Here is a 13,613-nt window from a genome sequence, read left to right on the forward strand (position 1 = left end):
TTTTCAAGAAATCACTAATCTTGGCTGAATACGTTAAGAGAAATTGTTTTCATAAAAAGTAAATTGAACGCTATAGAATGAATATTGGGAGATGTTACATAATGAATTATTACATTTCATCACTGAAATAGAAGACAAAAGGACAATTTTTCAATAAGATAATGCTCCGATTCATACAGCTACTACTACAAAAAAGTGGTTTCATGATTTCGGAATAGAACTATTATCATGGCCAGCTTTGAATTTTGATCTGAACCCGATCGAGAATCTATGGGGAATTCTAGCAAGAGAAGTTTCCAGTCAGAAGTCACCTACAGAAGATATCGTGAAATTTATAAAAAGAATAAAATCTGTGTGGGTGGATATGTAAAACGAAACTTTAAACAATTATTAGTGGATAATATACTTGCCAGATTAATAAAGTAATAAGAAATAAAGGAAAATATTAAACAGAAAGATAACAAAATTAACACTGAGTTTATATTTCTTCACAGCCAAAAACACAATTTTAAGAGAAAATTTAATTTTTTCCAGGCTTCAAAAGAAGAAACATTTTGTTTGTTGTATCATCTAGTTTTGTTCTACATTATAATACGAAATTATATAAACGGGTTTGTTAATTCTTGTTTTAATATTATGAAAAATCTAAAAATAGGGTAAAGTTTATAATTATACACGGCACTGTATAACATTTAATATTGTTACGATCTTTAAAAGAAGCAGGAAGAATTTTAATCTTTTTAACAATATACAGATCAATAAAATAATCTTTTTTTTTTTAATATTATAGACAAGACTTTGATTACTTTTAATAACAAAGATTTAACGTTTTAACTTCAAGTCACTTGCTTTAACTTCCTTCTTCAATTAAGTGTAATTGAAGGTATAAAAGAGGACTGATAGAAAGATGAGCTATAAAGAAGGCTTAAGGATTCTTTTCGATTTAACTGAGTCTGTTTTAAAGAAGGTTATCTAAATAACGCAATTTTCCAAGATAATCGTAACACGGATGCGTAAAGATAATTCGGAAATAATCGGAGAGGAGTTTAAACGGTGGTAGTTTGCCGTGCCGGAGAGTTTGGTAAATTCTCTGGTAATCCCCTAAAGTCGCAAGTCCAACAGTTTAAGTTAGTGGAGTAGCTAAGAGCAAGGAGGTAAATCGCAACCGCGCGGTGAATGTAATGGGTTGGATTTGGGGCGATAGAGAAAGGTGTATCGAACTTTTGATTATTAAATCGAAACCGCTGGCTGTACGCCGGTTCATGAAACCTCGAAAATGGGAATTCGGGCATGGAGAATAATTTTGACTCCGGCGAGCTTCCCTTTGACGCATCGAGATTATAATTAGTCGCTCATTCGTGCGTGCGAATCGGTTAAAATGTTTAATTAGCAAATAATCATGGTTACACTCAGCGAATACCATCGTTAATTAAAACCTATTTAAAGAGCAATTTTGATTTACGGTTAAAACACATCGCCTGAACTAATTCTGAATCGTTGGTCAGACGTTCTCTTGTGACTTTAAATAGGAGAAGAAGAAGAAAAAAATATACAAGACGGCTTGACGATGACGGAAATTCTGTCGTGAGAATGGCGACGGCTTCGATCTAGTTAGCCTTGAACCACTATACCATTCAAAATACTTATTCTTCAAGCTCGCGGAGCTCCTTTTCTTTCGAACTATTCACGTTCTACCGCGCTAGCAGATGTACGATGATTACAATTCAAAGGGAGCACAATGCACGACGGGCGAGTCCTTCATTCAGTTCGAGTAAACCTTCATTGTTTTGGCTCGAAGGATGCGCCGGCTAACGAGGAAAGAGATCTCTGACCATTTAATATAAAGCAACGACATCTATTACATCAGCATCATTTATAGGGAGAAAGTATTTCGCTGCGTCCAAGGATTCGTTTCCGCGTGATCGAAGGATCTATCACTGCCGGCTGGCCCTGTTGCAATCAGTCTTTGTCGACGTTAACAATAGGAAAAAGATCCTGCTGACAAAACGTTGAGACTCTTTCGAAAAGCGAAAGAGAAATAATTCTTTCTCCGGAAGAAAAATCTACCATCGGTACGATTTCAGGAATGGAGAGACCCAGGAGAAGGCTTTTAGTAATTGAAGATGTTTTTAAGGCATAAGAATCAGGCTTGAAAAATTGCAGAGATAATTGGTTTTATTACTCCAGTTACTCCCTTCGAGAAAAATACGGACATGGATTCGAAAAAAGTTTCATCTGTTTTATCTTGGTTTTATATTTTGGTTTATATTTTGGCTTCAAATACAAGTTTTCATCCGGGAATCTACATTGTTCAAATTCCAAAATACTCCGAGAAAGTTCCCAAATTTCTATCGACACCTCATAATCAGAGAAAACCATCGACTTTTCGACTCGAATCGGAATAATCGACTAGAATTTAAATTATCGAACTTCCTTTACGTTGTATCGTGTATTAACTTGATTGGAGACTAAAATGTTGTGTAAGAAAAAAAAAATTTTTCTGGGTATAGTGGCTGATATGGTGTGTGCGTATAATCTACGGTAGAGACCACGTAGCAACGGTAAATTTGTAGACTCGCAGTATTACGCGGCCATGTAAAAACCGGGATGGGTAAGGTAGGGTCAGGGCTGGACAGTGCGATAGCAATGACCCGAACCACAGACGAATGTTGAGCGCCTTACCGTCCGCTCGCTGATAACCTGCCTTCCACGCTTTAACCTCTTTTCGGTATTTATGACCGGTGACTTAAATTCTGAAACGTCAGACACCCGAGAAATTAGCACTAGTGGCAGTGCCGCGAGCTCGCAGGCTGCAGCTGCATCCGGTAAGATAGACACCAACACGAGGAAAATTTGATATTTGCCGTTTTAATCCCGTGTGCAACTCTGCTGCCACGTTGCCTACCTCTTTTTCGAGCAACGCGGATTTTTCGCGAGCGTCTCGTACCGTTTTGTTCGAGTTGTACCTGAGAACACAAGGTAATAGTTAGCAAGTGCTAGTGAAATATGGGGAGTGTCGGGGGATAATGTTGTGGCGACGAATGTTCGAGTGTGTTGAGTAACGTATAGTTGAAATAAAACAATAGTAAAATAGTGTCGTGAATAGCTGAGAGTTATGCGTAGGTGATGATGTTTTATAAAAATAATGTTTTTTCACGCAGTTCGTGATCAGTTGAAGACAATTTATTTCGAAGACAAATTTTAGGACATTCTTTTTTTTAGGACATAAATCTACATAATTTTTTAGTAACACTAATAAATTTTCCAGTAAAATTTGTAAATACGGTGCATATAATAAAATAATTACAATGTCTCGTTCGAATTACTTGAATGGATAACAAGAGTTTTATCCACTTAAATTCAGTATATGTACTAGAATCTCATACATTAGGTATATTATATCTATCAGTTTCAAAATTATTTAACACTGTCAGTTCCAAAATTATCCACAAGGGAACAATACATTCGAACCTCGAACATTATCATCCCAGCATTACCTATATCGAAAGATTATCTTTCCGACACACAAATTAAGGGAAGCTTCGTCCGTAGTAACTACTACAGTTTCTTTGCCGCGAACTTCATTATTCCCTTTGAGTTAAAGTTTCAATTAACATCGCTAACTGTTTCTTCCCCTCAATGGATAGTATACCAAAGAAACGCTTGCTCAGGTAATTTTCACAGATAGAACGAGTCGAAATCGCATGGCACGGGATAATTCTGTTTTGCCCCAAGAGTAGTGGTCGAAAGGGGGACTTAAACGGAGGTAAAGCTAGGGATACGTTGAGATCGAAAAAAATGACAAGCGTGAAAGCAAGAAAAAGAAAAAAAAGGAATCCATGTACTAAGACGAAGGTCGTAACTTTGTGGACGATAACCGGCTCGCCCTATCCATTTCCCGCCCTTTTGCCCTACTTTTCCATGGTAACTTGCCCTTTTCAAGCAAATCTTTTCTTCTTTCTCCAACCCTTTACGCCCTCTCGAACGATTCACTGCCGCTTTTTAAACCATCGGGGGGTATTAGTCTTAGACGACCATTCGTATCTTGTTTTCTCCGAAGTAGATCTGGAAAATAGCGCATTTTTATCGTTTGGTCTTAGTTAATGTGGTTACGTTTGCCTAGTTTTAATTGGAGATTGCGAGGATAGTGAGTGAGATTGTCTGAATCAAAATTCTATAATGTTAGGACTGAATTTTATTCACTTATAATTAATTATCTTGCACAATATTTAGTTTCGTTGGTCGATTAAATATGTATAACACTTTGTAATTTAAAACAGTTTTCTCGCAAGTTTGCATTACTTTGTGTAACTTCCAAGATTAGGATCAATATTACATTTCAAAGTAGAACGGAGTATTAAACTACCATTCTGACATTAAGCAATTCCGTTAATTAAGATAATTGCCAGAAAGAGGAATTACCTACTTATCTCTATGTTGATTTTAATTCTCTTTTCCTTTGTATTAAATAATATGAAATGAATATAGATAGACGAAAAAAATATATCTTCAAAGTGCAAAAGAATGAAAAAAGGAAGAAGAGAGATAGAAAAATATTACCGTGCTCGAGAAGCATATAAATGTGGGAATAAAATCGCTGGATGTCATTTTATGCAATTTTCGTTTAAGGTATCGTACTGTTTAAACGGCTCTTTTCTCTGTTTCTCTTTCAGCCGTTACTTTCCGCCACTGTTGCGGGGACAGAGGGACAAAAATTGCGAAACATTTTCTGAACGATACGGTACCAAAAGTTTTCGCGATATACCGGACACATATGCATGTATACCCTGCCTCTGCTCTCGCAGTCTCATCAGCGCGGCATATAGCGGCCGATTAAACTTCCACAATAATTGCAAACGAGCAAAGCGTTCTCCTTGCCATTCCACGCGACAATATCCGCGCTCGCTAGGCAGATTTAATGGTTTGGGCCCGTTAAAACTGGCACGCCCACTCGCCGACATTTATTCCAATATTTATTTTACCCATTTCCCTCGTTCCAGCACCTTGCTCTTGTCCTCCCCCTTGTTTCGCTCTCTTCCTTCGTCCATTTTCTGCATTGGAGAATGATTATGAGATTAATAGGAATATATATTCTTGCGTGTGTACTGTTCATCTTTGAACGTTTATCTTTTCATGTGCAACGTTCATCTTTGGGATTGCTAAGTGGATTTTAAATGAAATCGGCAATTCGAAGCTCATTTAGGAGCACTATTTTATTCATTCTTCACTTTCTTTTCTATTATATATTTCATTTTTCGCTTGCGTGAAAAGCTATTTTCATTTTCTGAGCTTGTGTGAAACATAACAGACACGATAAAGCAAGTGTATGTATTATCGACAATATTTTCGGGATGTTGAAATCTTCGGTATCATCCACGATTCCACCGTAGTTATAGGAAATTCGAAGCCATTTGATGGATAGTCTTCCTCGTGGGGTTGAAGTTTCTCGCTCTATCTCTACGAAGTTTCAAGGACTGACGATAAAAAATAACCACACACTAGTCGAGTATAGCCAGTAAAAGGATAGATTAATCGGCTGCCAGAAGGAAATTACCTCTCGCTTGAACTTATCGAATACACCAGTTGATATTAGGAACTATGACGTACATGCCGATATACAGTACATACTCGCTTGGATATACATATTTCATTCTTACCAATACGTTTCGTGTTTCTTTTATCATTCGGAATTTTTACGTTGCCTTCGCTAGACCTTCCAATTTATATTCTATACCTTGCGAATCGTTTTACTCGATATAAATAATTTATTCTTTTAAATTCTCTCGTATATATTGCGTAATAAACGGACAGCGAGGGAGCTGGTCGTAAAATATTTATCAAGAAGTCTCCGGGAACCGTGGTATATTCTTTCACAAAGAAACGAGAGCAGCGGATTTTTTTAAAGCTCGAAGGAGGTTTATCCAGCTTCTTTCGCGCGACAATTTCATTTTTGTAACCGTGAAGAGTGGGCGAGTAAACTGGAAAACCAAGATAGAAGGGCGCGCATGTGTGTATACGCGGCGTAGGTCTTTCAGGTTTAGGTTCTTGCGGCTGCAAAGAAATCGAGAATGGAGGGTGAGAATAGGACCCAACCTCCGAGCGATGAAACTATAAAGTCGCCGCTAGTAAGTTGTAAAATTATAATAGTCTTCCGGTATTTACATAATGCTACGGTATAATAAGTGTTTGCATTACCATTTCTCCTCTATCCGCTCTTATTTCCGCTAACGATCCGCTCGGTGTTTTCCATTCACCCCCTCAGCCCCTATGGCTTATATTTTTCCACCCCAAGTTGTTCTTCGTTGGACACGCAACTGCCTGTATGCTCAAGTCTTCAATTCACGAAATTTATCGCATTCCTTCCATCTTCCGAATATAATGAAATTTGCTGCGTTCTCTCAAATTCAGGACAAAACGAGTTGGTTAAATTTTTGGCGAAACTTCGATGTAGCAATTACAAACATGGCCTTTGGCAATTCTTCTTTTGCAACATCGTAGACAATCCAACTTCTTCTCTTATTCCTATCCGTGTAAGACGAAAGAATATTCTTCGGTAAAAGAGGGGGTAAGTGGTACGTTTGGGAGCGTCGTCGGAGACACTGTCCTCCAGCTGAAGTGTCTTGTTTGCACGATAATGCGCTCATTAGGGAATGAGACCGAGCGTAGCGTAGCATAATAAAATTTCAGCAGCTCGGCCGGCTCTTAGGCCGATACCCGTTCAGCAGCGGTAGAAACGGGATATCAGGAAACTTCAATTCCCTCTTTCGGCGTTTCCGGCCAAGCTGCAGCAAGTGAGCTGCCGCTGATGCAACTTCATTCGAATAAGTGGTTCCCCTTTGCCTTCGTGTATCTTCTGTTCCTTTTTTCGTTCTCGCTATTTATCTATGTCTTTCTCTCAGTCCGTTTGCTTCGTCCTCTTTTTTCGACAGCCGTTTAGCTCTTCTCTGTCTGAGGTTTGGCCTTCTACCGATCTCTTCGGGTCTCCCTCCCTTACTTTCTCTCTCTCTCTCTCTCTCTCTCTCCTCTGTATACTTATTCCTCCCCTTTCCTCGTCCCTCGTCTGGCAGTAGTTCTTTCACGAGGTACGTTTCCGCCGACGGAATCGAGGCGAGTCATTTATTTAATTTTCGAGATCCAGTCCGTTTTATTTTCATCCATGGGACTTCATACACTTCGCTGATTAGCCAGGCTTCCAAGCAGCCGAGGATCGCGAGCTATCCTCCGCCTCCCATGAGATGAGAGGGACACAGGGATGATCGCGAACCAGAGGGTGAGATTAGAAAGAGAGAGCGAGAGAGCGAGAGAGAGAGAGAGAGAATGGGTTGAGTTTCAGGCACCACGAGGTGGAAGGACTTGCGCCAAGGGGTTTGCGTTACTCACCGGATATAGAGAGGTCTAAGCCCAGCCATCACTGAAATTACCAGAGTTTACCTCTTCTGCCGTTTCCGCTGTATTCAGCTTTCCCATTCTCCCGTCCTACCCGTCGTGCCTCTTCCATCTACACCATCGTTTTGTCTCCTTCTTTCTCTATTCTCCAAACGAAGCCTGACTACTTGCGAGCGCCGTTTTTCCGTTGCGAAATTTTCACCGCGCAGCTTTATTATATTGCGATCGTGTTATTAAGATGCTCCGTCTAAATGCCATTCTCTCTTGTTCTCTTTTTTCCGCCTCAATCTCTTCGCATTGCCGTTGAAACAACCACTGGTAATTAGTTTCGCCACGATACGATGTTTCTGTTGCCGTGATTTCAACGAAACGCGTTCTCGTTATCATTTACGAGGCGATCCTTGCAGTTCGCTATATTGTTGCTTATTTTTCACTTTTCTTCTCGTTAAACGATCGCAATTTGTCTCGAATCGAAGCGTCGAAAACGATCGAAGAAAGGCTTCCGTGATGTTTTCGTGCCACTGGAATTCGTCAAACAACTTTTCGAGGAAAAGAAGGAAAACGTATCTTATACAGTTTTCAAAATCTCTTTTATCGAGTGCGGCTCGTATCCTTATTTACCGAACTTTTCAATGTGGGAGCAGTATGCGAGCTTCCTTATACTTGTATTAGTATTATTTTTGTCGCATCGCAATAGGAATGAATTGAAGAAAGTACAGGTCTCGTTCGGACCTGTGAATTGTAATCCAGTTTTTCGCTTTTTAACTATTTAACACTGTATTTTTATTTATTTAAGTAGTCTGTATAAGATCCAAGTTCAGTGTTGTAAGAAGCACAAAATTACAAAGGAGGTTTGAACAATTCACGTGCTTCTGAGTTAATAAACTTGAAAATACGTCGCCCTTATAGCTTCCAACGATAATATTTGTTTCCTAATATTAATATCGTATATAAACAATAGTAAATATTGTGATAACTTGTGATCAGGTTGAAGATATTATACGCAAAGCAAAAAAGGGTACTTTATTCCTATTATCTGCATAAATTTATTCGCATAAATTTCACGGTTGTTTTATCCTAACGTTTATAAAATTATCACTCTAAAATACCTGCCGGGTTTGTTCGATTCGTATTTCACGGATAATTATGTTGCAACATTACCTCTTTGTTAATGAATTTCAAACTATCGAAAGATGCATCGGTTTAATTTATACACATACAATAGATTTTCCCTCGAATTATTTCGCATGGAATAGTTAGATATAATTCAGTATGTTAATAATTTTATCGTTGTGTTAAAAATTGTAATAAACATTTTTGTTCCACTGTTCCTTTCAATTGAAATTCTGTAAAATATTCTGGAACAGTATTGGCGATCGTGAATTGACATTACCGATTTGAACAAATACGAAAAATGTCGCCGCTGAAAGGATCTTTTTCGTAGAAACGACGTGGCGTGCCCGACGCGGGCCATTCATATTTTATCAGCCTCCTTATCAATTTCTTAACCACAACCGTGCCATTTTTCAGCTGTCTTCCCCATTCCCTCTGTGTACCATCCCTTTCCAATTCTTTCGTCCTCAAAACACGCTTTAAAAAGAACATTATTCCCGGCGCATTTTTGTGCTTATAAGTCTACAAAGTAAACATATTTCAAAGCGTATGGTAAAACGTTTTCAACATCCTCGGTACCTTAAATTTATTAACCATTAGTGTCGTGAAGAAAATGAACAAAAAAGAAATACTTACAGATTTGAGCAAGATAAATTGTTTATTATAAGACATTTTTTTTCTCCTGTTCAAATTCTTTTTCGAATAAAATTTTGTATATTATTTAAAACCAAGTAGTCTTGAGAAATATTCAAACTGCTTTCTTATTTTTTAAAGAAAAATTGTTTCTTCGACAGTTGATGTGTAATTTTAGCTTTGTGAATACGGTCGTTCATCATTTTGCACCGTTGCTTTGGAGGAACCTCTTTTAGCGAAATTTATCTTGTCGGTCGGTTAACAAAATTTATTGAAAATATGATAACGAGTTTCAATGCGTTGTCGCAAAGGAAATAAATATCGTTCCTGTTTCCTGTACGTTCCATTTTTCATACCAAATATGAACACGTACGATTTAACGGTACTGTGTACGACCATGTTGACATAAATATATGTCTGTCGATCAATAGCTGTTTGTAAAAACCGTCTATACGTGTTCAGAAATTCGAATCGCCCGTTTAGGAAGCGTTGCAGTGCAAAATGTGAAAGACATTCTAATTCTATTGTTCCCCTTCTTTCAAATTCAAACACCAAAAAATATCCTTACATACTATAAAAATTATAGACTTTTACTTGAACTTGTAATTAATAGTTACACGTTCCATACTTTTTCTGTGCAACTGCCATTACTTGTTCAATTTATTTTTAAGCTTGTTAATGGGCCGTCTAAATTACGAGAGTAACAAGCACTGACATAGTTATTCTATTGAAACAAGTTTACAGAAGTTTCTGAAACCTTTATAGCCGGAATTATATATTGGCATAGTTTTCAGAACACACGAACAATCACGTCTGTATGCAGGATGTTTCGTAACATGTGGAATCCATTTCGCTGATAAATGGGTGATACGAAAGTAATGAAAAAACTTTGTACGAATATTTATATCTTATTGCAAATTGGTAATGTTAAATTAAAACGATGTGTTCTATTGCACATTACTCCCGAGTTCTATATAGTAATTTTTATATATTTTATATAATAGTCTTATATAAGTCTTTTATATAATAGAAATAGTCTGGCTTGTATCCTTGATATGATGCGATGCAGTGAATCGTAATATACGAAACAAAATCTAATTTCTTTCTATACGTGCCTTATCGTTTTCTCATAATGATTTCTCATATAATTATTATATATAATTACCACTTGTTTCAAACGTTGTTTAAACTTCTCATACCGGTAAGCATTACATGGTGTTTGTTTTACATGATGATTCGTAGTACATGGTAAAAAGTTACGGCATGCAGAGTATAATACAATACTTCAGTTGTACGGTTTCGACAAACAATAACATGAAACTTAATTATTACATTTATATGAACTCTAAGTCCCGCATAATATTGTTTTGAATAACTTGAAACGAACTAACTGTATTCCAGGAACTCTTGTATACATGTATAAATATTCTTTCGTATCGCGTAAATATAAAGAAATATAATAATATAATAATATAAAATAATATAATAATATAATAATATATAATGTTATTTTATTTCTTATCACTAAACTCTGGTATCCATATCTTTATAAACATAATTAGAAATAAAGTTTAAAGAATGGTAGCCAAATAAAGGAAGAATTTAGATCTACTAAATATTATGATGTGTATTATATTTTAGATATTCTACATGTTATTGAATGTCACGAGCATTCTGAAAATTCTTGCTCTTCGAAATGTTTCGTGAATGAACAAACATCTATAGTCTACTCATTATATTCTTGCTACTTTTATGATTTCTTAAGGGAACATCGTTCTTGAATTAATACATGCTACATTTTCTTACTATCGCCACAGAGTAATTTCATAAACATTATTTTCTGATCGCTGTATATGTTGTCTAACATTTTTAAGATATCATTAATAACATCGAATAATTTCTTTCTGCTTATAGATGGTGACAAGGACAAAGAAGATATTCGTCGGTGGACTATCGGCACCGACGACGCTGGAGGACGTGAAAAACTACTTCGAACAGTTCGGCCCGGTGAGTACACGCGCCGAATGATGTTGATTAATGACAGTACGCGTAAATCACGACGTACGCAGACCACGAAACTCATGGTGACAAACATTCGACACCAAAATCGTATATCACTGACAGTTTGTCGCGTGTCAGAACTCGCTCGCAGGCGAAATCATTGAGCGTGTTGCTTCGCTCGGTTTTCTCGTCACGGTCCAGGCGGGCAACCTGGGTGATAATCATTGCCGCGAGACCATAGGAATCATCATTTTTGGCGAGCGTGCCAACGCGACCGACACATTGCTTGATTCAGCGCTTTGCTTATTTTACGTGTGTTGCCCTAATCCGACTCGAACGCGATATTTGACAGGGCCAATGACTGTAAAAAGCTCACACCTCCCGTAAATCCCGTGATTCAGGACGTTTATCGTTTCAGTGATTCTGATACGTTTGCGTTTGCTTTATGCGTCTATCATTTAACTCGCATGTTTAGTGAGCAAATATTATTGTACTGAATTTTTAGAAATTCTAAAATTTTTTATTTTTTAAGGATTAGTAATTCTTCAATTAAAATAAAACAAAATGTAGATTTTGAGGTTTAGTATTTATGTAAAACGTTTGTTTTTGTTTGTATTGAATAATATTAGGGGAGAAGTAGTATGTTTTGAATAGTCAAATTCGCGACATTTTTGTTTGAGAACATAGTAAAATTCTGAAATCTTTATCTAACTTTAGCATAAGAAAATTCCAAATTCTTTCGAGTATTATTGTCTAGCAGATAGTTTCGTAATAGAAAATGACGAATTCAAGCATAGTCACTGTAATTACAAATTCTAAAATTTTGTTTCTCTTTTATTATCCGTGATGATTCTCTGAGAAGCGTTGATACGACTGAAACGAGCAATCTTAGTATTCGAAGTGGCACGTCTCACGGTTGAATCGTTGGCAAATACGTTGGCAGTCGAGAGCTAATCAGAATTTTGGCAACTGAACGTGGCCCACGTATCACATTGGTCGTGTTAAATCCCTTCTCGTCGCGTTGTACATCCTGGAACGCTCTCGAGACGCCCCCACTCGGCGCCGGTTAAGTGATTAGGAATCGGTAGAAGGACCACCTGAGACGAGAATTTCTGCTAATTAGCCTTTATCGACCTTTGGCGAGACTGCGCGGACCATTACGCGTTATTGTGCGAACTTCTCCGGCTTCTATCGCCTCGATAATAGCCGTCGCGATTCATCGGCCTCGGTGTATGAGACAGATAATGGTACTTGAGCTTGATTTATGAGTTGGTGGCAGTCGGCCGAAATCGTACCACGTTCTGGCGATAACGTAAATAGAATTAACGGTTTGGTAATTGGTAATAACGACTACGATTTGCCTTTTTCTCTACCCTTCGTCTGTTCCGGGACATAAAATTGACATAGTGGACGAACGTACAGCTGGTTTCGAAAGCATTATACGGGGAAAATAGTTGTCTACCACTCGGGTTTATCGTCTCTTTATTTGCGATTGCTCTTGTAGTTTAAAGCTTAGAACTATTCGTATATCTCGCTTTTGACGATGTATGTTAGATATTTCGATTGTTTCGTTTTATATGCCACGTGATTGTTTTCTAATTATTACAATTTCTTTTTCTTTTTGTTAAAATAGTTTGGGCAGGTTAATTAAGTATTTGTCCTAAAATATAATAATTATTATTATTATTATTGACTAGAATATTTTATATATGTTCTTATGAGATCGTATATACGTTTATTTATTTACGAGGGAAGATTTCTTAATATAGAGAGACATTGCTAGCATTAAATCACACGGAAAATACGACACCATAGCGGTAACAAGATTAATAAAAGAAAGGAAGGCCGTGTACTACTGGAACAATGTAGACTGTCGTAAAAATTGAATAGGATATCACAGCGAGAATAAAACAGGAAGGACACTAAAACGTAATACACCGCGATTGTCTTTCGTTAATAAAGCAAAGACTTTAAAAACTTTATTTCGCAAATAATTCTGCAAATTTACAGCCTCTACATAATCGCGAATATAAGAATCGATAGCACCTATTCCGAGCCTCACACTCGTCGCAATTTAAATTTAAACCTTAGAAACGATTAAATAATGTAAATAATGTTAAATTATGTTAATAATAATTCCTATAGCTTGTAACACTGTCGATAACTTCGAATAAAAAGAATTGTTCCCGTCAAACATCAGTCAACGCGGAATCCATTCGAAATCATAATTCCGTAAAAGTATACTTTTCTCTGATCGTATTTCATGATGCACGAGGAAATTCTGGAGCAAAAGTTCACTGGAAACGCGGCGAAGGTTTCGTTTCGCGGTCGTCGTTTTTCGAAAGTGTCGTCTGGTTTGCGTGTGAGATGGGTGAGCGGTTAGAAAAGGGAGAAACACGGGGAAAAGGAAAAAAATAGGGAAGATCGTGAAAGTCGACGGTCGTCCACGGTTTGTGGCATGAGCCAGGAATGGATTTGAG

General features: G+C 37.3%; 1 protein-coding gene across 5 annotated transcripts in view; it reads left to right on the plus strand.

Moving 5' to 3' along the window:
- Positions 1 to 13,613, plus strand: part of Rbp6 (RNA-binding protein 6) — a 766,744-nt gene that overhangs the window by 541,929 nt on the left and 211,202 nt on the right. For all 5 annotated transcript variants that reach the window (XM_069115475.1, XM_069115474.1, XM_069115476.1 and 2 more), the window contains one exon: positions 11,047 to 11,139. In XM_069115475.1, the coding sequence (XP_068971576.1) occupies positions 11,047 to 11,139 (93 nt within the window). The remainder of the gene's footprint in view (positions 1 to 11,046; positions 11,140 to 13,613) is intronic.

The sequence above is a fragment of the Bombus flavifrons genome, chromosome 6, assembly GCF_040668555.2.
Source record: "Bombus flavifrons isolate JBK064 chromosome 6, iyBomFlav1_principal, whole genome shotgun sequence".
Lineage (NCBI taxonomy): Eukaryota > Metazoa > Arthropoda > Insecta > Hymenoptera > Apidae > Bombus > Bombus flavifrons.